General features: G+C 46.1%; 2 protein-coding genes across 2 annotated transcripts in view; one reads left to right on the top strand and one right to left on the bottom strand.

Annotated features, from left to right (window-relative positions):
• FYCO1 (FYVE and coiled-coil domain autophagy adaptor 1) overlaps positions 1-25,063 on the bottom strand; it is a 77,042-nt gene that overhangs the window by 6,015 nt on the left and 45,964 nt on the right. The window contains exons 15-16 of the mRNA XM_054482086.2: positions 12,587-12,682; positions 7,200-7,410 (exon numbers count right to left, since the gene is read on the bottom strand). Coding sequence (XP_054338061.1) covers positions 7,200-7,410; positions 12,587-12,682 — 307 coding nt within the window. The remainder of the gene's footprint in view (positions 1-7,199; positions 7,411-12,586; positions 12,683-25,063) is intronic.
• On the top strand, positions 19,548-24,438 carry CXCR6 (C-X-C motif chemokine receptor 6). Its single transcript, XM_054482088.1, has 2 exons — positions 19,548-19,636; positions 22,549-24,438. The coding sequence occupies exon 2, from the start codon at positions 22,570-22,572 to the stop codon at positions 23,596-23,598; it is 1,029 nt and encodes a 342-aa protein (XP_054338063.1). The 5' UTR covers positions 19,548-19,636; positions 22,549-22,569; the 3' UTR covers positions 23,599-24,438.

Raw genomic sequence — 25,063 nt, 5'->3', positions numbered from 1 at the left:
CACAGATGAGCAGGGCCGGAGCTGTGACCAGACCCAGTAGTGGCACAGTGCCATCCCACAACCTGAGACTGTTGATGACTCGTGGGTATGAGTTTCTTCCAGAATCATGACCTGGTCAGCACTCTTACGGAGTGATCCCCTAGCCTTGAACATAGAAGATGCTAGAACACTCCATGGGCTAAAGGAGAAGCCCTTTTCTGGCTTCAGGATATGAAACTTAGTCTAGGTGGGATCCATCTGTCCAGCTGTCTCCTGTTGGTCCTGGTGCTGCCCTTGGGTCTCACAGGACAGGCTAAGACCTCCTTCCAGATAACAACCTTCTAGGCACAAAGCTGCTGGGCCCACTCTCCTCCAGGCTCGACATCTCTGGCTCCACCTAGGCCTGTCTCCTGGCTGTGCTTTGGCTGGTCCATGTGCCCCAGGACCCTTTCATCTTCCCGCGCCTGGGCCTCAGCCTCCTATTCACTCTTTGCCTTCCCTGAGAATGAGAAATTAGTCCCAGGAGACTCTGATATTGATTTTTTTTTCAGATGATTTTTGAAGGGCCTCACTGTCAGAGACAAAATCTGTGCAAAGGGTGTGTGCTAGACAGGGCCAGGGCTCAGGGGGAGGTCTTTGAATGGCTCACTTCTTCCCCACCAGGGCAGGCTCTTCAACCTACTTATCAGCTAAGACACAGGCCTCATTTTAAAACTGAAAATATGCTAGGAGATAAGGCAGAGCCAGCCAACATTTTTTTTTTCCTTTTTTTTTCTGAGATGGAGTCTTACTCTGTTGCCCAGGCTGGAGTGCACTGGCATGATCTTGGCTCACTGCAGTCTCCGCCTCCCAGGTTCCAGCAGTTCTCCTTTCTCAGTGTCCTGAATAGTAGGGATTACAGGCACCCATCATCATGCCTGGCTAATTTTTGTATTTTTAGCAGAGATGGAGTTTCACCATGTTGGCCAGGTTGGTATCGAACTCCTGACCTCAGATGATCCGCCTGCCTCAGCCTCCCAAAGTGCTGGGATTACAGGTGTGAGCCACCATGCCAGGCTAGAGCCAACAAACATTTTAAATTTTTTTTTTTTTTTTTTTTTTTTTAGATGGAGTCTCACTCTGTTGCCCAGGCTGGAGTGCAGTGGCGCAATCTTGGCTCACTGCAACTTGCACCTCCTGGGTTAAAGCAATTCTCCTGCCTCAGCCTCCTGAGTAGCTGGGATTACAGGTGTACACCAACACATCCAGCTAATTTTTGTATTTTTAGTAGAGACAGGGTTTCACCATGTTGGCCAGGCTGGTCTCAAACTCCTGACCTTGTGATTCGCCCGCCTCGGCCTCCCAAAGTGCTGGGATTATAGGCGTGAGCCACCGCGCCCAGCCCTTAAATTTTTTTTTTTTTTTTTAAGAAGTGACTAGCACCTAGAGGATCTTGTCTTATAAAGTGTCCCTAAGCCTTCCATTTAAGACTGACTACACATAAATGGTTATATGGACCAGAAGGTCTACAGACGACGGAAGCAGCATCTTCGCAACTTTGAGTTCCTAATGAGGTAAACTTCCCCAGAAGTGACCATTTTTATTCTTTACAAAATAAAATGTAGCTTCTTTTTCAGAAATACAATTTTTATTAAATTCAGTTTTTATTTTTTCCCATTAAACATTTTTAACTTGTACAAAATGACTGAATCCAAAATAGTTGTTAATATAAGGATGTGATTACTTTCTCAACTTAATCTTGAACACAGCTGCATCTTTCTCTAAACTCTACATGTTGGGTACACAGTTCCCAAAGTGAAGTGAATTCCCACAAAGGACTCTGCCCTCAGGAATCTTGTGGTTTAATGGTGATCACAGAGAAGGAAACATTCAATTACACTGGGGTGAAAGTACCATGAGGGGAGACCAGGAAGGGGTGCCATTCTAGCATCTGGGTGGGAGAAAGGAGGCTGAATGCCAGGGGAAACTTCCCGGAAAAAGTGATGCTGAGTTAGGACAATTTAGCCAATGAGAAGGGATCTGGCTGTTCCTGGCAGTGGAGACAACATATTTAAAGGCATGGGAGAATATTTAAGATTTACCCTCCCAGGACACAACAACAACACAACAACAACAACAAAACCAACAAAACAAAAAATAGAAAACATATGAAAGGACAGTTTTCAAGACACTGGTTATCAGGCAATGCAGGATAGTGATCCCTGAGAGACAGGAATAGGGTGAGCCCAACAACTGCCCTCATTTACTGAGGAAGAGAGACAAAAAACAGATGGGATAAGAGAAAATGAATACCAAGATGGCAGACTCAAACCTAATCTTAACAGCAATCACAGTAAGTGAAAATAGCCTAAACATTCCAATGAAAAGGCAGAGATTACCAGACTGGATAAAAACAACACCCAACCCTATCATGCCTACAAGAAATGCAATTTAAATATAAAGACACAAATAGGTTAAAAGTAAATGGATGTAAACAAGATTACCAGGCTAGCATGCTAACCAAAAGAATGCTGGTTTGACTGTATTAATATCACATAACATAGCTTGTATATCAAAGAATATTACCAGGGATAATTTCATAACGATAAATATGTCAGTTAATTAAAAGGACAATAATCCTAAACGTTTATGCCCCTAATGACAGAGCTTCAAAATACATGATACAAAAAGTGGCAGAATTGCAAGGAGAGATGGACAAATTCAAAATTATAATTGGAGACTTCAATACATCTTTCTTAATAATTGATATAATAAGTAGACAGGAACTCAATGAAGAAACAGAAGACGAACAACACCATCAACTAACTTGACCTAATTGGCATCTATAATAGAATATTCCTGCCAGGGACGGTGGCTCACGCCTGTAATCTCAACACTTCGGGAGGCTGAGGTGGGTGGATCACCCGAGGTCAGGAGTTCAAAACCAACCTGGCCAACATAGCAAAACCCCATCTCTAATAAAAATACAAAATTATCTGGGCATGGTGGCGCATGCCTGTAATCCCAGCTACTTGGGAGGCTGAGGCAGGAGAACCGCTTGAACCTGGGAGGCAGAAGTTGCAGTAAGCCGAGATCGCGCCATTGCACTCCAGCCTGGGCAACAAGAGTGAAACTCTGTCTCAAAAAAAAAAAAAAGAACGCTCCATTCAACAACAGCAGAAGGTACATCCTTTTCAAGTGCACTTGGAACATTCACCCAGGTAGGTCACATTCTAGGCCAAGCTTGTCCAACCCGTGGCCCAGGAAGGCTTTGAATGCAGCCCAACACAAATTCGTAAACTTTCTTAAAACATTATGAGTTTTTTGTTTGTTTTTGTTTTTGTTTTTAGCTCATGAGCTATCGTTAGTGTTAGTGTATTTTATGTGTGGCCTAAGACAATTCTTCCAACGTGGCCCAGGGAAGCCAAACGATTGGACACCCTTGTTCTAGGCCATTAAGAAAACACCTCTCAAACTTCAAAGGATTCAAGTTATACAAAGTATGTTCTAGGTCTACAATGGAATTAAATTAGAAATCAAGAGCAGATCTCTGGAAAACCTCAAAATATTTGAAAACTAAATAACAAACTCAAACGTGTGGATCGAAGGGAAATCAAAAGGGGAATCAAAAAGGCACAGGAGGGAGAGCGAGCATTGTGTTCCTAACACAACAGTGTGCTTGCTCAGGCTGGCAGCTGGTAGTAGTGAGGGAGTAGAACGGGCCCCTGACAAGCCTGGAGGGGACAAAGGTGTACAAAGAGTGTACACTGAGGGCCTGCTACACATAGGCTCTGTGCTGCCTCTTCTGCACATGACGTCTCATTTACTTCCATTAATATTCTATCACATTCTAGTTCCACCAGGGACTAAGGATCCCGAGTGAGGGGTTGGTTCTGTTTCTGTGATCGACAACCTAACAACTCTGGCCTGGTCTCAGACACTGCAGCAGGGGTGTATGGGAAGGAGCTGCTGGAGGGGAAGGCTTGCTGTTTGCATGGGGACCTTGGTGTGCCCACCCTGCACACCCTCGCACCCACTACCTTGATTACAAGCAACATCAAGAGCTCCTTAAGGCAGGTCCCCTGAAGAGGGCATGTTTAACATAGATTAATGTGTCTTCTTGAAAATGATACTCTTCATTTCTTTAAAACATCTTACTCTGTAGCCTTTTCATTCATTCCAGCTGTTTTTCATTCATTCTATTCACATGAAACATCTAGAATCAGCATATCCACAAAATAGATTAGTGGTCACTGGGGGCAGAGGTTGGGGAGTGACTGCTAATGGGCACAGAATTTCTTTTTTGGAGTGATGAAAAGAATCTAAAATTAGACAGTGGTAATGGTGGTACAATTCTGTGAATATACTAAAAACCATTAAACTGTACATTTCAAGTGCATGAGTTGTATCCCAATAAAGCTGTTTTAAAAAACAAAGTCAAGGGTCCTTGCTGTCAGCTGATTCCTCCTCTGACTCCCTCTGAAGCCCACCCCAACAGGCCATCGACCTTCTCTGGCCAAAGACAGATCCTCTGCCCAGAGAGAGGACAGAGTCTGGATCCAATTCTCTGCTTTGTCCCTGGGCCTCAGGCCAGCGGTGTGTACACTGGTAACCTGGTTCATAATTTCTTTCATCAAGTGCCTCCCCTAGATTCACACTCTCTAATCTCAGTGTCGAGTCCATGACTATAATGGAGGAAGTGGGTCTGGAGAGAGGGTGGCACAGGGTGGGGAGTGTCTGACAGGTGCCCCTAGAAACGGGGCTGGCCTTCTGCTGTGCTATTCCATCTACCTGGATGCTTCTCCTCAAGCCCACAGGTCCCTCGCCTCACCTCACAATGCTGCTTCTGGTTTCCTCCACTGCAGCCTTCATCATCGCCCAGGGGTCTCCTTTCCTCATCTCTGTTCCCCAAGCTGGGCTAGGCACCCTTCCCAGGGGTACCCACAGTGCCCACCCACCCCTGTCATGAAACCACCTGGAATCACAAGTGTCTATTTATTAGAGTCTCTCTCTGATTACACAGTGAGCTCCTCAAGGGGAGATTCCATGTTATCCCTTCAGCTTTCTATCCCCTGTGGGCCCTACAGAGTCCAGTATACAGGAGACACTCAATAAATGGTTGCAAATACACAGCATAATTCCTTGTGTCTATACCTCCATAATCATGAAGTCTGAGTGCTGCAATTTGCACTGCACCTGTCATTTCCTCTAAGGCCCAGGCTGGTCAGGAGAGCACTCGGGGAGTCCCCAGGATAGATATTGAGGGCACATGTCTGGAAACAGGCTACGCTGGCCATGGTCTCTTTGGGGGACCTCAGGCAGAGATAACAGCCACCCCCATCTGTGGTTGGTGACAGTGGCCTGTGAAGGCAGAGGAGCACCTGAGCATCCTGTACACGGGTCCCTTCTGCCCCCTGGTGTCACTGTGGGGAAAGGCAGTGGGGCCCCCTGGAAGCTAGAGGAGGAAGGCTCAGTAGGTCCCCAAGTTCCTGATTCCTGGTAGAGCCACACAGGAACCCCAGGCTCCTGAGGACTCGGTGGGTAGGGACTGAGCAAGGGGAGAGGCCCACAGCCCAGCCACATATGGGCAGGCAAAACAGCAAAGGCCTGGATCCCTGATTTCGTCCCTTCCCTCCCTGCCACAAACACTCACGGTGTCTGATCTGGGTGGATTCAGGGCTGGGGGCCTGGTAGGTCTGGGGAATGTGATGGTGAGTGGCAAGGGCAGCTCTTGGCAGTGCTGCCGTTTGTTAGTGTGGAGCTGACAGGCATGTTGGCCGCACCAGGACCTCCTGGGCGGGGGCTCAGAACTGCTCAAGAAGGAAGGGCTCCAGAGGTAGGTATGAGCAGCTGGCTACAAGCCCCAAAAGAATAAGATGGGCAGAGTGGTTTTAAATAAGACAGAATATGAGACTCCAATAAACAAAGCCAACCCAGGGGAGTAGAGTTACATTTTGAGAGTGAGTTTGAAAAGCAGAGAAATGACAAAAGTGATCCCTGCATTGAGCAGATTCCAACAGGGCAGGATGGCAGGAGAGCAAACCCAAATGGGTACGTGTTCCTCTATGGGATGCCAGCGCCAGAGCAGGAACTGCTGTGTGGCCCAGTGTGTCTCCTAGCTGGGCTCTCCTGCTCTGGGCCTTCCTCATCCCTCAGCCTCAAGCCCCTCAAGGGCACCCAGTGGACCAAACACACAAGGGACTATTAGATGTTTCTGCAAAGACTTCACAGAACTCTTGTTTCACATGACTTCAGCTTGCTTTTCCCTATCTTGATCCTTGCAATTCTTGCAAAATGGAGATTTCTGCAGTCATATTCCCAAGCTAGGATCCATTTTCAGCTCCAGTCCAGCAAGCCCAACTGCTTTTACCATTTCTTTCACTCAGAATGATTCAAATGGAACTTGTGTTTCCATGCAAACCATCTCTCCCTCCCATATCCCTCTACACCCTTTCTCTGCAGAGATGCAGGCATCAAATTCAGACCTCAGGCATGGGTCTCCCTCCTCCTTGCCCCATACTGAATCAGCCACCCATGGAGCCCTGCCCAACCTCTGTCCCTGTGGTCTGGATTCCACCTCATCCTTTCCACTTTGGCTTCAACCCCCTGATCTACACCAGTGGTTCTCAACCTTGGCTGCTCATTGGAATCACTTGGAGATGTCTGGATCCCACCCCTAGAGACTCTAATTTGCAGCCAAGGTTGAGAACAACAGTCCAGGCACTGTCAACATTCCATGCCTAGAATGTCTTAGGAATTTATAAACTGGTACCTGCCACCAAGATTTCAAGCTCAACCACCAAAGTGACACTGGGGTTGTCTCTACTGACACCTTTCTGGGTTGAGATGCACCCTAAGCTAAAAACTAGAGGAAGAGAGGTCACCACCTCCCAAGGTGATCCATTCCTGCTTTGTACAGCTCTATTAGAAAATGATCCTTAAATTGAGTCATATGTCTGTATTCCTCTTTCACTTACCTATCTATCCCAAGGGCACACCTGTTTCACACAGGTGTGACCTTCAGACATTTGGAAACAGCTTTCCAGAACCTCTGGGTCTTTCCCTCCCCAAACTGGACAAGGCCCAGGTGCTCTGCCTTCTCTGCATGACACGGCCCAGAACATTCCAGGTGAGGCCTGCCCAGCAGAGGGTAGGATGGCCACTGCCCTGCTTTGAGAAAGGCCTGCCCAAGTACCCAGATGTGTGTGTAAGGAGCCCACAGGCAGGGAGCCCAGCCTTACCTTACACTGATCCAGCGGTGTGTCCTCGGCCTCCTGGAAGACCACGCTGAAGGAGATGCTCTTGGGGTCAGAGGAGAAGACCCAGCTGATGGTGAGGCCTGCCTCGGCCACAGTGATGGGGATCAGGCTGTAGGTGCTGGACCTCACAAACAGCTCCCTTCTACCCTCCCCGAAGCTGGCGATCTCATCCACTGTGAGGGGTACTTTGATCCTAAAATAAAAATACAGAGAGGGACCTGATTGACTGGGCAAAGTGTTTGTGTCCACTGGCCAGGTCATCTGTGGCTCAGAGGTGGCTGGAGACGTCAGAGGCTCTTAAGAGGACAAGCCCTGGGTAACCTTGGCCAACATGCTTAATTATGGGATGGGCAGCTCACTCCAACAAATGTTTCCTGAGCGCTAACTACATGCCTGGCATAGGTCTAGGCACGGAGGAGACAGCAGTAAAAAATACAGATGACATCTTTGCCTGTGTGGAGGTTAAAGCCCATGGGAACTAAGGAACTGAGGATAGCCTGACCTGCTCCACAGCCCTCATGGACAGGAAGCAAGTGCCGAGGCACAGCTTTCTGCTGCTCTCCTGAAGATGCCCTGCTGCTCAGCCATCTGTTTTTTCTCTGCCATTTCTCCTTCCAATTCGCTGCCTCGCCCTTTCACCTAATTAGTACAAGCCTCCCAGCCTTTCGATATAGTCCATCTCCTCAGCTGCATCTGGCGTCCATTGTAAGATTCCACATGGACACTCTGACCTTTCCTCAAATGCCAACATCCCATACTCTTTATAATGCAAGGGTGGTGCAAGTAATATAATGGTTTTGGGGAGAAAAGCTTGTTCTTACTCTCCCTGGGTAGATAAAATCTTCTTCAAGAAGTTTACAAGGTTCATTGACAGTGAGTTCCTCTGTTTTTGGGGTTCTGTGCCAGACCCAGAGTGTGACGCGAAGAATGTGAGGTTAGGGGCCAAGGGACCTGTCTCACTGCATCCCTGCTGCAGGGCTTACCCTCTCATAAACCTCAGTTTCTTCATCTGCCAAACAAGGACAACCATGCCTGCCTCAGGACTGCTGCAAGGACTAGATTACAAGATGAACCCAGGGAGCTTGCTGCTCAGGGCCCCTTCCAGGCCGAGTGGCACCCCTCCTACACTGTGCAACTCTGGAGGCAGCTAGGTTAGCTCATGATCATGGAGACAGGGCCTCCAGTGCAGAGCTGCAACTTAGGAGCAGTGTGGCCTTGGGTGAGTCACTCACTCACTTTGAGCCTCGGTTTCTCAACTGTGAAATGGAAAGGTGGAGGCCATCATAGGCCATGCCCTGTGCTCAAGAATTTTGCATGTTACTGCAATGGCTCCTTGAGGAAGGCATGACTGTTGCCATTCTACAAAAGAGGAAACTAAGATTCTAAAAGATTGAGAAATTCAATCCAGGCTCACACAGGTCTGAGGCAAAGCCATCATCTTCCTACCATACCAAACTGCCTTTTGTGGAGAAAATGTATTACTATCCCCTTTAACACAGGGGAGGGAACTAAGTTCAAAGAGGTTAGGTAACTTGCCCAACACTGCACAGCAAGTGGTGGTGCTGAGGGTTCATCTGCCTCCAAAGCTGTGGAGATGAATGGACAGACTCCCCAAAGCTAATGAGAAGGGTAAGAAATGATTAAAAAACCAGGATGCTTTAAAGAACAGCTCCAATACTCACCTTTGTGAGAATTCAATTCAATGCGATACTTCTCCATGTGCTAAATTTTATTTCTAATTAAGAACCTTTGACCAATATTTACAATTTTCAAGAATCTGAGGGCAGGTGTGGGGGGTCCATTCTGGAACAGACATCTTTCTCATAATGTGGAAATCTTACCATATTACCATGTAAAAAGTCACTTACCCTGACATAATGCCCCATTGATGCATTAATGCTGGAGCATTTTATAATTTTATGCTCCAGAATTCTCCCCTGACACCCAGGTATTTGGATTGTGCCTCAATCATCTAGTCTAGACATCATCTAGACATCATCTATTCAGTGACAAGGACAATACTCAGCCTCTCCAAAGCAGATCTTAACAAAAACAAATCAAAGGTTTGCTCAAATATAATATAATCTTAAGATGCCTATTGTCTATAAGGCTCATGTCACAGATGTGAATTCCACTGAGTGACCTGAGAAATTCCAGTTTACATGAGTACCAACACATTCGCAGTGTTCTGAGATAATCCCAACCTTTAACATGTTTTCAGATGCTCTCACGATGTGGTTGCTAATCCTTAGCTTGCTGTCACTCTCTTTGAAAGAGGCAGAAAAAAATAACTTTCAAGGTGTTGTCATTCTCCTTGCATTTTATTCCCATGTCCAGCCGACCTATTCTCGGTACTGTCTTATTCTCCTCAAGGATATGCCTTGGATCTGTGTGTTCTAGTTATTTCTAAATCTCATAACTTTCCTCATCCCTTTACTTGAGGGTAGGTTTTTTACAAGTTTTATTATAAATGATTTCAAACATTTCCCTGTTCTTTCCCATTAAATGCCACTAAAAAACCTGAAAATGATTCAGCAGTTGTAGTAAAAGTGAAGGGCAGGAGAAGGAAGGCGGACTGATTAAGGACCCCCAGAATATGAGGAAAATCACAACAGCTTAGTGTCTCTGAGCCCCCCACCTACACATACTAAAAAACCACTCGTTATCCTAAGAGCCAGGAAAATCACAGTGTGCATGAGGAAAGACAATCAACAGAAGCCGACACTGACATCAACCAGATGCTGGAGTTATCTGTCAAGGCTTTTAAAGCAGCCATCAAAAAAAATGCTTCAGTAACAATTTTAAATGTTCTTGAAACAATAAAAAAGTGGAAAACTCACACCAAAGAAACAGAAGATATAAAAAAGTAGCAAATGGAAATTTTAGAACTAAATAATTACAATAACCAAAATAAAAAAAAATCACTGGACACTCAATAGCTGAATAAAGATGACAGTTATACTTGAAGAGAGAAAAACAGAAATTCCTCAATCTGAACAACACAGGGAAAAGAGAATTGGGGGACGGGGTGCAAGGAAAAAGAACAGAGCCTGAGGAACCTACAAGACAAGGACGAAAGATCTCATATTTGTATCACCGGAGTCCCAAATGGAGAGGGAAAATAGAGTGCATCTGAAAAAATGTTCAAAGAAATGATGGCTATAAACTTCCCAAATATGATGACAGATAAGCCTAGAGATTTAAGAGCTGAGTGTACCCCAAATAGGAAAAACCCAAAGAAATTCATGCCAAGACCCATCATAATTAAACGTCTAAGAACAAAAGACAAAGAAAAAACTTGAAAGCAGGCAGAGAGAAATAACGTATTATCTATGGGGGAATACAATTTGAATGCCAGGGGATTTCTCATCTAAAACCATGGAGGCCAGAGGGAAGTAGCAGCACACATATTTCAAATGCTGAAAGAAAAGAACTTTCAATTCTATATCTGGCAAAACATCCTTTAGATATTTTGTCAAATCCAGCAGTGTGTGAAAAGAATTATATATATACCACAGCCAGTGGGATTTATCCCAGGTATGCAAGGCTGGTTTGATAAATGAAAGTCAGTCAATGCAATCCATCATATCAACAGGCTAAGGAAGAAAAAGCCTATGATCTTATCAATTGATGTAGAAAAAAGATCTGGCAAAATTTAACAGCCATTCACGACCACCCAAGTTCTCTGTTACTATTTCTAGTTGTCACTGCTGTGAGTAGCATGCAAGGGACATTTTGGTAGCTTTATCTCTGCACATCCAGTCATTATTTCCTCAGGATAAATTCCCAGACACAGGCCCATTGCATCAAAGAGAAAATGCAATTCTTGAACTTTTGGTACATTCTGCAGCCAAGTTGCTCTCCAGAAAGGGTGGCCGTGACACTTCATACTCCCCCAGCATCAACAGCTTGTGAGTGGGCTAGCTATTTAATTCTTCCTGCTTGGTCTGCCCCATAATTCAATACAGTGTTTGTCCAAGTGTGGTCCAAGGTCACCAGAGGACTGGTGGAATAGATTATTCTCTCATGACCACATCTAAACCTTCAGGAAATTCTGTCTGCACCACCTTCAAAATAGGTCCAGAATTTGCCCTGGTCTCTGCCCTCTCTGCCAACACTTGGTCCAAGGAACAAGGATTCCTCTAATACCCTCCCAACTGGTCTCCCCACTTTTGCTCTTGTCCTCCATCATCTATTCTCTACATGGCAATCAGAACAATCCTTTTTCAAAGGTAAATTAGATTAAGTCACTCTTAATGCTTCACACCTCATTTTGGGGTCCCATTTCCCTCAGATTCAAAGTCAAAGTCCTTACAATGGCCAACAAGGCCCTATGTGCTGGGACCCTCATTTCCACTCTGACTCCACCTCCTGGTTCTCTCTGCTGCAGGCATGCTTGCCCTTTTCTCGGACCCTCAACAGGCCAGGCATTGTCCCGTCTCAGGGCCTTTGTGCTGCCTGTTCCCTCTGCCTGAAATGCTATACCCACAGATAGATGCCTGGCAACTCCTTCACCTCCTTCAAGTCTTATCTTCTTACTGTCACTTTATTTAAAATGGCAAATTCCCCTTCCCTGTTATCCTACTTTATCTTTTTCCATAGCAAGCACCACCTTGTAACATTTATACAATATTGACTTATTGAATTATGTTTATAGTGTATCATCTGTCAACCCCTGCTGGAATGTAAGCTTGATGAGGGCGAGGGGTGAACCTTTGTTGGTTTTGTTTACTGACATGCTCTAAGCACCTAAAATAGTACCTGGCACATTGTGATAATTAATAAATATCTGTGAATGAGTGACTGAATCTATTTAATGACAATTATGCAGCCACTGGACACAACACTGGAGAACTCGCTGATATGGGAAAATACTTACGCTATAGCAAGTTTTAAAAGACTGCAAAATAAGATTTAGAATATTTGTTGGTGTCAAAAATTATATGTATATATGTGTATAAAAAAGACTGGAAGGCTATATGCCAAAATGTTTTGCTTATCTCTATTTTCCTAATTTTTTACAATGAAAGTGTACTGCTCATACAATAAAAAAATTAACAAAGTTATTTTGAAAAAAGAACACGAGGTGTGGGAGGAATATTATAAAGGGGCAACTTCCTAGGGTGAGGGAACTGTTCTATATCTTAATTGTGGTAGTGATTACACTGAATCATTCATGAAAATTCAAGCACTGTATACTTGCTTGAATCTTAATGTATATAAGCTAATACCTGAAGAAAAAGAATAAACGAAGCCCCACTGGTATTAAGTTAGAGCCCCCGAGGTGGTCCCCAGCGCCGGCACTGGAGAGGCCAGCGCTCCTCCCAATGCCACACGTGGGGAGCGCCCAGGCGGCAGTTGCCACTTACATCAGTTCTCCAGACTTCAGCAGGCAGATTTCCGCATCCTGCCCCACGGGCATGTCTTCAGTGTCCTCAGGCGTTAGCGAGGTTGATGTAGTGTCCCTGAAATGTCACAAATGAGAACACAGTCATTTAGCTATCGACACACAGGGTCTCACATCCTGAGGTCCGCAGTCTTGGAGTCACAGGCAGCCAAATCCAGATGCATGGGGGATCCTTTAATCATAGAGGCCATGACAGAGACCCCGGCAGATTTTGTGGGTAGAGGGAGGGCTGCAGGGGCCAGGGCCAAGCAGGTGGACAAGGAGAAGACAATAGGGCTACAGCAGTTTCCCTGGAGCAGCTGTAGTGAAGACACCTCCTGCTATAGGAAGGGTGAGTGGAAACACAAATCACAGACTCTTGGCCCACGCCAGCAGAACTGTTGCCATGGGACCAAGGTACCAGCACCACTGGGTCCTGCCTTCTCAGTGCCAGTGCACAACTAGAGAAGCCTCTGGCCTATCCCTGGGGCACAAGAACAGGCACCCAGGAGAGGTTTTTAACACCTTCTGAATTACGGATCCTTAGAACATAATGGCAGATTGCAGTCCCTGCACTTCACTGATAGGGACACAGAGGCCCAGGCAGTTCCTCAGAGGCAGAGCTGGAGCCAGAACTAGATACCCTGACTGCAACTTAGTGCTTTCCCTGTGGGGTTCCAGGTCCAGCTCAGCCAGGAACTTATACAATCTCAGGTGCCTCAGAGCCCAACCAGCTCCACTCCCCAGTTCTGCCAAAGAGGAAACCTAGGTCCAGAAAAGAAAAAATGTCTTTGCCCTCATGTGAGGGCATCAATGAGGAAGATCTCCCACTCAGTGTGGCTTCTTTTTAAATTGCTGAAACAATCTGTGCTCTTCTAGGAGCTGAATGCCACCAGCCCTGAGCAAGTGGGGCTCCCTCTAGCTGGAGGTCTCTGTGGCCCCCAAGGGCAGGGGACGTGGTATGACTGTGGTGGGGTCCACTGTGGTTCCAGCTTCAGCACTGTGACTGTGTGACTCATGGTGAGCTCTTTCCTCCTGACATCCCAGTCTTCCTTCTCTAAATGAAAGCAAATGGAACCAGATGGACTCTGGGTTCTGATGGCTTGAAAAGGCTGTAAGTTTTAAAAGACTCAGAGGTAGCGTTTTGCGAGCCCACTCGCTGAGAAAGAAGTGGGCTTGCTCTGGTCAGCAGCTTCCTGCCCGCAGCCTCCGCTGCTCTTCTCAGGGAAGGTGCAGGAAGAACGCGGGCTGCAGCACCTGCTGCCACCGGGGGCATGCCTTGTCACTCTGGCATTTCTTTTTCTTCCTGGTCCCAAACCCCTCTCTGTCTTCCTCCTTGCCTAACACCTCCTTCTTTTTGCTTTTCCAGCCGCTGGTTTCCAGGCCCGCACCCTCACCCCAGGACAAACAGAAACAGGGAACATCAGTGCAAGAAGCTGCTCAAGGAACCAGCTTGTGCAGCCACCCACTTGACAGCAGGGGAGCACAAGTCCAGAGGAGACAGGCCAGGGTCACTCAGGCCTGCTTTTGTTTGCTTTCATCCTTGTCCAAGGCGCAAATACCATAAATAAGATAAAGAAATAACATAGAATGAGAGAGACGCTGAAAGCTGTACTTGGTTCTCCCAATTTTCCCGCATTCAGGATAAAAGATGTCCTAATCTATGATTCCCTCTCTTCCTCCATCACCCTCCTCCCTGACCACAGTGATGACAGACAACGCCTGATTACCTGCAAGCAGATGATTCACAGAGCAGGTTTCCCAGACCCTTGCTGGCCCCGACAGATGCCCTGCATGAGTGAGGTGGGAATGGGACAGGTGGGTGATGCAGTCTCAAAGGTGACAATTAGGGCAGAGGGCTTTCTTTTCAATAGGTTTTCAAACTGTAGGTCATGACCCATTTAGTGGGCTGTGAGTCAATTTAGGAGGTTATGATCAACATTAAAAGAAATAGAATAAAACAGAAAATACAATAGTATATTGCATGTTGCGAGGATACGTATTTATGAGGCTCTTGGGTTTTTTTTGTTGTTGTTTGTTTTTGAGATGGAGTTTTGCTCTGTCGCCAGGCTGGAGTGCTGTGGCACAATCTTGGCTTACTGCAACATCCGACTCCCTAGTTCAAGCGATTCTCCTGCCTCAGCCTCCCGAATAGCTGGGATTACAGGCACGCACCACCACACCCAGCTAATTTTTGTATTTTTAGTAGAGACGGGGTTTCACCATGTTGGCCAGGATGGTCTCAATCTCCCGACCACATGATCGGCCCACCTCGGCCTCCCAAAGTGCTGGGGTTACAGGCATGAGCCACTGCAGCCAGCCTCGAGGCTCTTGTTTTGACCATATGTGTACACACATGCAAACTAGGTAGCCATGCAAAATGTATTTCTTACCGTGAGATGCCATAGAAAATGTTCAAGCAACTCAGAGGATGTAAGAGCTTGAGAAAGGACAGCAACCAAAGCATGGCCACTAGAGGGCACCCCACCTCCTACTACAGCTGCTTCCTTTTCTTGCTATTGAGGCAGTCTCAGCAAAGATACCAGATACTCACTGCCCACGCGGCCTTCCTCCTCCCTTTGCTCTGGTCATGGCAGCCTACTGCTAGCTTGGCTGATGGCATGCCACCTTTTCCTTCCGAGTTTCTGTCTGGAGCCTGTGGTCAGTTGAGCTAAATATCTCTCGAGCACACATTCTAGTCCGTCAACTTGTCTGTCCCTTTGTGGGTGCCATCCTGGCATTCCTGGGCAGCCTGCTGTACACACAGCCCATGCCCAGTGAATGTCTACGTTATTTGTCTCAGAATAAGGTTTTCTTCTGTTCCAAATGCTCCCAAAGGAGGACATACCCAAGGCTCCGCATTAGAAGTGAGTCAGAATAAAGTGGTGAGCACAAACCAGGCAGCCCCTGGCACTGCAGTCCTGGAGTCCACACCTCTCTGAGTCATGGTGGAGCCCCTCCAGCTTGGTCTCTACAAATGGGAGTCTATAGTCCTTCCCTGTCACGAATCAAATGGCCTCAGCCTGTTTGTTATGTAATTACTGCACAACTTTAATCCTGCAGACTGCCTGCGGAACAGATCTGCTTGTTTAGAAACTAGCCGAGGGAGGAACAGATGCCTGGAAAATCCCTATGGCCCAAGGTGCCTTGCTGCCAATCTTCCCCAGAGGGCGCCATCTCCCCTCAGCCTCGCTAAGCCCCGCAGAGTGAGAAGTATTGTTTTCCTGATTACACAGGCTCCCATCGTCCCTCTGGTCAGCCTCCATTTGTGAACAGTCTCCTGTGAAATGGAGATGTCTTCAGTTTAGAACTGCAGTCTTCAATACAGTAGCCACTAGCCATATGTGGCTATATAAACTTAAATTCATCAGATAAATTTAACCAAAAATGTGGCTGCCTGGTGGCACTAGCCACATTTTAAGTGCTCAATTATCACCTGGACTGGTGGCCACTGTGTTGCGCAGTGCAGGTACAGCACAGGTCTCTCACAGCAGAAGGCTCCATTGACCAGTGCAGGTTTGGAAGGTTGGGCTGAACCACACCACACACATCATATTCACTCTGCGATCTGGGGGCATCTTTTAATTTTGCTATCAAATTATTATTATTGTATTAACTTGATTTTACTTTGCTAATCCATTGCTTATAAATTCCTAGTGTTAGAGTAGGTAGCTAGGCAGACATGAGCAGGGCAGGGGAGGGCCCCCCTCCCCCAGGAATGTCAGGTGACCATCAAGTAATGGTCAGGCAATTGTTAAGCTGTCTCTCTAAAATAACTGGTTGCAGCCAGAGCCAGAGAAAGAGTCTCCCAATAGATAGAAAACATCTGAAGCTGGTAATCAGCAGCTTCCTGACAAGATCTCAGGAGTTGGGCGAGTCGGCTCAAGCACGCATACTAAGAGGCAAAATGGCAGTTTAACCGGTATATGACCTTCCTCTAGAAACGACTGATAAGGGAAAAACACCTCAAATGAGCATGCATACATCTCCAGTAAACACTCTGAGCATGCAGCTCCTCCCAAGTGCTGGCAAGCCACCATGCCTGAGGACAGCCTGCTCCAAAAGAAGAGGCGGGGGAGAAGAAACACAAACCCTGGAACCATGCCAATGTATAAAACCTCAAGTCAAGGGCCGGACGGGGCACTTGGATCTCTCAGGTCATCTGCTTGGCTCTCTTCCAAGTATACTTTACTTCTATTTGTTCCTACTCTAAAACTTTCTAAAACTTGCCTCAGTCTCTCCCTCTGCCTTAAACCTTCTTCTGCCCCTCGGCCAAATTCTTTCCTCCAAGGAGGCAAGACTTGAGTTGCTGCAGACCCGTATGGATTTGCTGTTGCTAACATACTTTGGTGCCACATGACTCAGACACATTCCCTAGTGGTAAGACACTCCTACAACTCACCTTCTTCCGCTGGAGGTAGTCAACCCCTGTACGCGGTTTCCTTCTCCTGCTCTCCTGCTTATAGAACAATTGTTCCTCCAGAACAATTCCTCTCAGCCATAGTGGCTCTGCTCCCACCAGATGATCTCTCAGCTCATCCTGGTGGCTTGCAGGGGTACAGGTCTGCCGGCTATGTTGCCCAGGCTGGCCTCAAACTCCTGGGCTTCAAATGATCCTCTCATCTTAGCCTCTTGAGTACTGGGACTATAGGTGCCCACTGCCACGCCTGGCTGGTTAGGCTACTTTTCTGTGGATCACAGCCCATCATCCACCAATGCCTTGCCAACAACAGTAAATGTCTCATCCCTGAATCCTGGAACTGATAACAGCTCTGCCAGGTCTTCAGGTAAGGAGAGCAGGCCAACAGTCTGACTTCCAAGATAGATCTGCAGCAGGTATGTCTGCCACTTCCCTTTTACTCTTCCCTCAATTTTATTTAGAAAATGTTTAGGTATTTCTGGGGAAATCTAAGACATATATGATTGGGTTCCCACCCTTAGGAAGTTCAAAGTTTTGTTTCAAATAAAAGTAATGCCCTTAAAACAATTAACACTACAAATTGGCAAGATAGTAAAAGGCATTTTGTAAAGTGATTAAAATAAAATTTTAGCCCCAAACCCACAAGTGGCTCAGCCCCTCAAATTTAGGTGAAAGTCTTTTGTACTATAGAGAAGTTTCTATTAAAGAATGGCCATGATAAACAAGCCATGCTTTCTCAAATACACATATCCCCATATTGACATGTACACACAGTCATGGAGGGCCCCAGGTGCTGGCTTGTTTTTCCCCATGGAGTAGAAAGGCTTGCTGAGAAGAGCATGGCCAAGGGTGCTTGACAAGGCTCAGGCCATTCTAACACTGCCCTATGGACCTGTCTTGAATGGCATGGTTGGTTGTCCCTGGGTAAAACTCAGCTCTCAAAGCTTAAAGATTCCTAAGTGTCAGGCAGGGTTACATTAAATTGCCACCCTGCCTTGAAAGGTCTCTTTCAGGAAGACAGGTGCATATTTGGCTCAGTCTGTTCCTTTATTCATTTGTCCACTATTCCCTACATCCATCTGTCCATCGGTATGTAGTCTATGCGGCCTCATGGTTCATGCCCATAAGGAACACCTCACTGATTTGTACCAGTTTGGTAGAAAGGACAGTCTGAACCAATTCATTCAAAAAAGGCCTGCAAACCTACTAGAGGTCTTCAGATCTTTTATCAGGGCCCCCTGGCACAGCTCCATACTCAGAGCAGGGCAGGAAGCACTGGCTTTGCAGCCTGACAGTCCTGGGTGACTGCTGGGGATGTGTGTTCTTGGGCAAGTGGGCTAATCTCTCTAATCTTCTGTTTGCCTATCTGTAAGTGACTAGGATTAGATGGCTGTACATAGAAGCATCCAGCATAGGGCCAGGCTTGCAGTAGAACTGAGTGTTAGTCTCTGGATCCTGAGGCTGCTCCTGGTCCCTGCTCCCAATATTTGACATTTGCCCTTAGGAAGAGCCACATGAGAAGGTTTGCCTAGCAGGTGGGAGAGAGCAAGAGCATTGGAGAGAAGCAGCCTGAATAGGAGTGCAGAGCCAGAGAAGGGAGGCCAGGCACCTCCACAAGAAGGCAGCTGCTTCCGGGAAAGCAGACATCAAGTCCATGCCTCTCCCTAGTACCCTCTCCACTACAAGGCACTGGGGCATGTGACCCAGGCCGACATGCCTCCAATTCCTGCCTTCCAGCGTTATTTCCCAGAAGGGTCAGTAACGTTAGATCATGGAGACTGACAACTAGAACTGTACTGAGATCAAAGTAGTCAACATCTGGGGAATTCCAGGAGTACAGAGGGCAGCCCAAGGAAACCAGATAATTCCAGCCAGGCTAGGCAGGGTGGGTGGGCACTGCCTGCTGAGGTGCCTGAGTGGTGTGGGCTTAGGAGGTGGGGCTGCACCAGGCCCTCTGGCAGACCCATCATCATCCTGTTGATTGGTCTGGTAATGACAGAGACCTGAGTGTGTATCTTCGATTTGCCAGTTTCTAGCTGTGTGCACCAGGGGTTGTTATTTTGGCTACGGTTCTCAGTGTTCTCATCTATAAAGGAAAGATAATATCCACTGCAGGGCTGCTATGGGGCTTAACAGCTATCACATATGCTGGAGCTGCATGTGCACGCAGAACCCAGCCCATGCCATGGACTCAGCATTGGCCCAGACCCCAACTGTTCCAAAAAGATGTCTGACTAGTGAATTAAGTAATTTTAAGGTATAAATGCCACCATCTTCGGTGGATGGCCAGAGCCAAACCTCCTTATTGTTCCCCTTTAGTTTATGAATAAAGCCCATCAGGCCCTGACAGAAGAATCAGCCCCAAAGCAGAATGAAGGGAGTGTGGGGTATCAGTCACCCATCCATCTCTGACCCACGCGTTACACAAGAGCGGGTTGGTCATATGGATTCTGATCTGAAGGACGGGAGTAGGGGGTGGGTCTCTTATAGTAATCAGCTGAGGGCTCTCAAAAAATGTTCAGCGGAAACATGAACCACATCACAGAAGTAGAGGCAGACCTTGCTTCATGAGCAAGCTCATCTCTGGAACAAACTGGCAAAGCATCTCTGCAGGTGAGTCATTTGTCTTACTCTTTATATTGAAAAGAAGACAGGGAGGACTAACCCAGGTATTGTTGGTATTCTCAGATTCCTGTCTGCAGTAGGGTACAGTGCAAAATGCCAGGCTATGGAGCTCAGCTGCTCTTCGTTCAAATTCCATCACGGCCATTTGCTACTATGTGGGTTAAACTGAAGAAACATGAAAACTACTGAACATGTTTCCAGGCACAGTTAGTGATTGTAGGCTGATGGTACTGCTAGTAATGGCATAGTCAGACCCACCCAGGGAGATAAGGAGAATCTAGTTATCATCTCTATTTGCTCAATGAATAATCTCTGTTTTCATTTCTTTTGCATAAGACAGGCTGTTTTATCAGATTAACATTTATGTTCTTTTTTCAATATAAATCAATATACTACTGTAGAAACTTTGAAAACTATTTTAAAAAAAGGAAGAAATAAGTCACCCATAATTCTACTAGCTGGAGGCCAACTGCTAATAAAATGTGATCATTTTTTCCAGGTTTCTAAAAGTATGGTCAGTCAAAATCACATAGTTTATCATGAACTCTTAAGTGAGGGCCCACAGAATACATGGCAGAGGGATTCAAGGGGTTCATGGACTCCCAGAATTGCAGGGGTGTTTGTGTATGTGTGCGTGTGTGCGTGTGTGTGTGTGTGTGTGTATACATTATTTCTGAGAAAAGGTCTGCAGTTTTTAGGAGATTCTCAAAGGAGTTTATGGTCAAAAAAGGTTAAGAATCACAATTAATTTTATATCCTTTGACATCTATTTGTTGTAATAGTAATAGCTAATACTTTATTTTGCATATTTACTTTGTGTTTACACTGTTCTTAGCAATTTAACTGTATTGCATTTTCCAAAATCAGTAAAAATACTTTCTAAACATTTAAGTATATTCTATTTTATGTATGAATTGTAATTTGCTTCAGCATTATCAGACTTTTACACTACTTCCAAAGTTGTAGATTTTTTTTTAATTTTCAGAAAACAAAATAGGATTTTGATTATAGAGAATAAAGAAATGAATGTTTTTAATTCGCCTAGAAGGGAAAGTAATTTTTAATACTCTATTTGCACAGCACTGTCCAGGCCCAATCTGTTTACCAATTATTATACATCAAAGTTTACCAATTATTACACATGAATTTGCACAGGTCCTTTGAGGAAATGTGTAATGGCAGCATAAGGGACCAGCAAAAGCTGGAACAGGAGGATACCAAAAAAAGGCAAGAGCGAGTCAAGCAATACTGGGGAGCTGGACATTATTCTTAAGAGCAAAGCCACCTGTTTCATATTTTAAATGATGAAAAAATATGTTTTTGCCCATGTGAATCAATAATACATACACATCATCTGACCTACTTAATATAGTGCCCCAGAGAGCTTGTTGGGGGCAGGATGTCTTCTGGCTGACCTATCACCCTTAGAGATCTAACAATTGTGATGTAAGGGCAAGGATTTTTATTAAGCAGTCTTAGCCCAAAGGCAGCATCCTTCCTTGCTAGAGAGAAAGGGCACTTTGGTCCCTGGAAAGACAGAGGCAAGCAGCAGCATCGGAGACACTGCTCCTAGTCAGGACTCAAAGTCAGGGACAGAAGTGTTTCTGAGTGGATTAGGAAAGGTAACCTCATCGTTTATATGCCCTTGTCTGGTCAGGCAATATTTTGACTTTGCTGGCAGAGATTCTGTCCAAACACGTGCTCTTCTTCATACATCTTCTAGAGGTGCTGGCCAGACATGGCTCCAGGTCACTGGAAATGAACTGCTGCATGTTGAGTATCTGCAGTCCAGTAGCAAGGGCAGGCCTGGCACTCATGGGCTGATGTTGCTGCAGCTGCCTCTGCTCCCACACCACAGGTTACATGATCCCTTGTCCTGTCTGTGGTCTTTGGCAGGGTCACAGGGCAGAGGGAAGGGTCAGAGAGAAGTGACATCTTGAAGGGCTGGTGCCCTGGGTAAGAAAGGTTGCCCATCTGGCACCCTATTTCAATTAGGTCTTCTGCTTGTTAAATGAGGCCCCTAAGTCCTAACCTGCCAATCACAGAAGCTAAGGCAAGGTTCCGCTTTGGGGAAATCTACCTTTTAAGAGACTTCTTGCTCAGAAGTCTTCAGGAAATGAGGCTCTGATGGTGGAATGCCACAAACTGTGTTAGATGATGAAGGGGAAAGTTTAGTTGGGAAGTGAGGAGAACCACCCAATGCTTTAACCATGAAGCCAGCTCAGCCAAAGTGCTGGGCAGTCGTGGGCTTTTCTATGCTTTGTTTCCCCATTAGTAGCCTTTGAAAATCTATGCAATTGAGGGGAAGTAAAGGCAGGAAGGACTACCTACCCAGGCAGAGCAGTCTTGCCATCCCCAAACATCTGTGGTCTCCGGGAGTCTCCTTGATAGGAAAGCCCCCTGGTAGGGGCACTTGCTTTAGCTTTCACAATTTATTAGGAAATGGGGCTCAGGATGGGTGGGCAACTGTGGTGAGGCAGGGGGAGATGAAAACAGGCATGTCCCATTGATGAGCTCAGATTATCAGTGGGCTCAACCATCCATCATCAATGTTGCTCTTCCACAGAGCACTGTGCCCACCTGGCAGCAAAGCGACTTTTGCTTTCAAAATAATTGAGCACAGGATTTTATGGAATGTGCTTAGGGGTCAGTTATGAGTTGTCTCCCAGATGGGTGAGATCCTGAGAATTTTCAGGTTAATGGAGAGTCCTCGCCCTGTCTGAGCAATTTCCCCTCAGAACTGGTTATCTTCAATATACTGGACTGTGCTGTTTCTATACATCCCAGTGGGTGGGTTTAGAAGATGACTATTTGCCCCCTAAATGTGGTCAATGGGACAGCAGGAAGACAGAGAATGCCATCCTCAGCCCCAAATATAATTCCTGGATTCTGACTCACAGGTGTTCATCAGAACAGACACCATGGCAGAGCATGATTACCATGAAGACTATGGGTTCAACAGTTTCAATGACAGCAGCCAGGAGGAGCATCAAGACTTCCTGCAGTTCAGCAAGGTCTTTCTGCCCTGCATGTACCTGGTGGTGTTTGTCTGTGGTCTGGTGGGGAACTCCCTGGTGCTGGTCATATCCATCTTCTACCATAAGTTGCAGAGCCTGACAGATGTGTTCCTGGTGAACCTACCCCTGGCTGACCTGGTGTTTGTCTGCACTCTGCCCTTCTGGGCCTATGCAGGCATCCATGAATGGGTCTTTGGCCAGGTCATGTGCAAGAGCCTACTGGGCATCTACACTATTAACTTCTACACGTCCATGCTCATCCTCACCTGCATCACTGTGGATCGTTTCATTGTAGTGGTTAAGGCCACCAAGGCCTACAACCAGCAAGCCAAGAGGATGACCTGGGGCAAGGTCACCAGCTTGCTTATCTGGGTGATATCCCTGCTGGTTTCCTTGCCCCAAATTATCTATGGCAATGTCTTTAATCTTGACAAGCTCATATGTGGTTACCATGACGAGGCGATTTCCACTGTGGTTCTTGCTACCCAGATGACACTGGGGTTCTTCTTGCCACTGCTCACCATGATTGTCTGCTATTCAGTCATAATCAAAACACTGCTTCAGGCTGGAGGCTTCCAGAAGCACAGATCTCTAAAGATCATCTTCCTGGTGATGGCTGTGTTCCTGCTGACCCAGATGCCCTTCAACCTCATGAAGCTCATCCGCAGCACACACTGGGAATACTATGCCATGACCAGCTTTCACTACACCATCATGGTGACAGAGGCCATTGCATACCTGAGGGCCTGCCTTAACCCTGTGCTCTACGCCTTTGTCAGCCTGAAGTTTCGAAAGAACTTCTGGAAACTTGTGAAGGACATTGGTTGCCTCCCTTACCTTGGGGTCTCACATCAGTGGAAATCTTCTGAGGACAATTCCAAGACTTTTTCTGCCTCCCACAATGTGGAGGCCACCAGCATGTTCCAGTTATAGGCCTTGACAGTGTTTCGAGAAGCTGCTCTGGAATTTGCAAGGCATGGCTTTGCCCTCTTGATGTGGTGAGGCAGGCTTTGTTTATAGCTTGCGCATTTTCATGGAGAAGTTATCAGACACTCTGGCTGGTTTGGAATGCTTCTTCTCAGGCATGAACATGTACTGTTCTCTTCTTGAACACTCATGCTGAAAGCCCAAGTAGGGGGTCTAAAATTTTTAAGGACTTTCCTTCCTCCATCTCCAAGAATGCTGACACCAAGGGGGATGACATATGACTCCTATGATCTCAGGTTCTCCTTGATTGGGACTGGGGCTGAAGGTTGAAGAGGTGAGCACAGCCAACAAAGCTGTTGATGGTAGGTGGCATGCTGGGTGCCCAAGCTCAGAAGGCTCTTCTGACTACTGGGCAAAGAGTATAGATCAGAGCAGCCGTGAAACAAGCGCTGGCACCACCAGGCACCTAACAGAAATGAGATCAGGCTCTGCCTCACCTTGGGGCTTGACTTTTGTATAGGCAGATGTTCAGATTGCTTTGATTAATCCAGAATAACTAGCACCAGGGACTATGAATGGGCAAAACCGAATTATAAGAGGCTGAGAATTCCAGTGGTCCATGGAATGCTTGAAAAATGTGCAAAACAGCGTTTAAACTGTAATGAATCTAAGCAGCATTTCTGAAGTGGATTCTTTGGTGGCTTTGCTCATTTAAAAATGAAATTTTCCAATGTCTGCCACACAAACATATGTAAATGTATATACACACACACATACGCACATATGTTATATATTACTAGTATATGAGTTTCATAGCTAAGAAATAAAACTTTTAAAGTCTCCAAACTACTTTTACACTTCGGCACATTCTATTTTAATGTGGTATGCCTGGAATATACAAAAAAGTTACTTTTGGGCTCAGAGCATGGGAAATAAGTCGTAAACTTTCAGGGCAGTGCTCTATCACGGAAATGGAATACACCAGTGATAATGACCCTGCTCTTTCACTGTGGTTTCTAACCTCCTGTCCAAAGTGTGGGGCACATTTGTTTAACTTCCAGAATGTGGTCACAGGATGAGGCATAGTTTTAAATGTCAGATTTTATGCATGTTTATTAAATCCTGGCAGTCTGTTCAATAGGCTTAAAGATGTTTTTTGGGCTTATGTATCCCAAAATCACTCACCAAAATACAGAGAACCAACTTACAACAGCTAAGTAGAATGCACAGAGAAGTAGGCCAGAACTAACTTAACAGTGTGGTTTTGGGGCTGAATAGACCAGAGTTGAATCCCTGCCACTCACCAGTTTGTAAGACCTTGGGCAAATCTCTTAGCCTCTGAGCACCTGTTTCCTTTCTTTTTGGTGAAACACGGATCATAACAGCACCACCTCTATGGGTTGGTGTGAATACCTGAGACACTGCATGTAAAACACTTGGCACAGTTTGCATTTGGGGAGAAAAGGTCCAA

The sequence above is a fragment of the Pongo pygmaeus genome, chromosome 2, assembly GCF_028885625.2.
Source record: "Pongo pygmaeus isolate AG05252 chromosome 2, NHGRI_mPonPyg2-v2.0_pri, whole genome shotgun sequence".
Lineage (NCBI taxonomy): Eukaryota > Metazoa > Chordata > Mammalia > Primates > Hominidae > Pongo > Pongo pygmaeus.
Note: the sequence above shows the minus strand (reverse complement) of the source record. Positions and strands in the feature narration are given on the sequence as shown.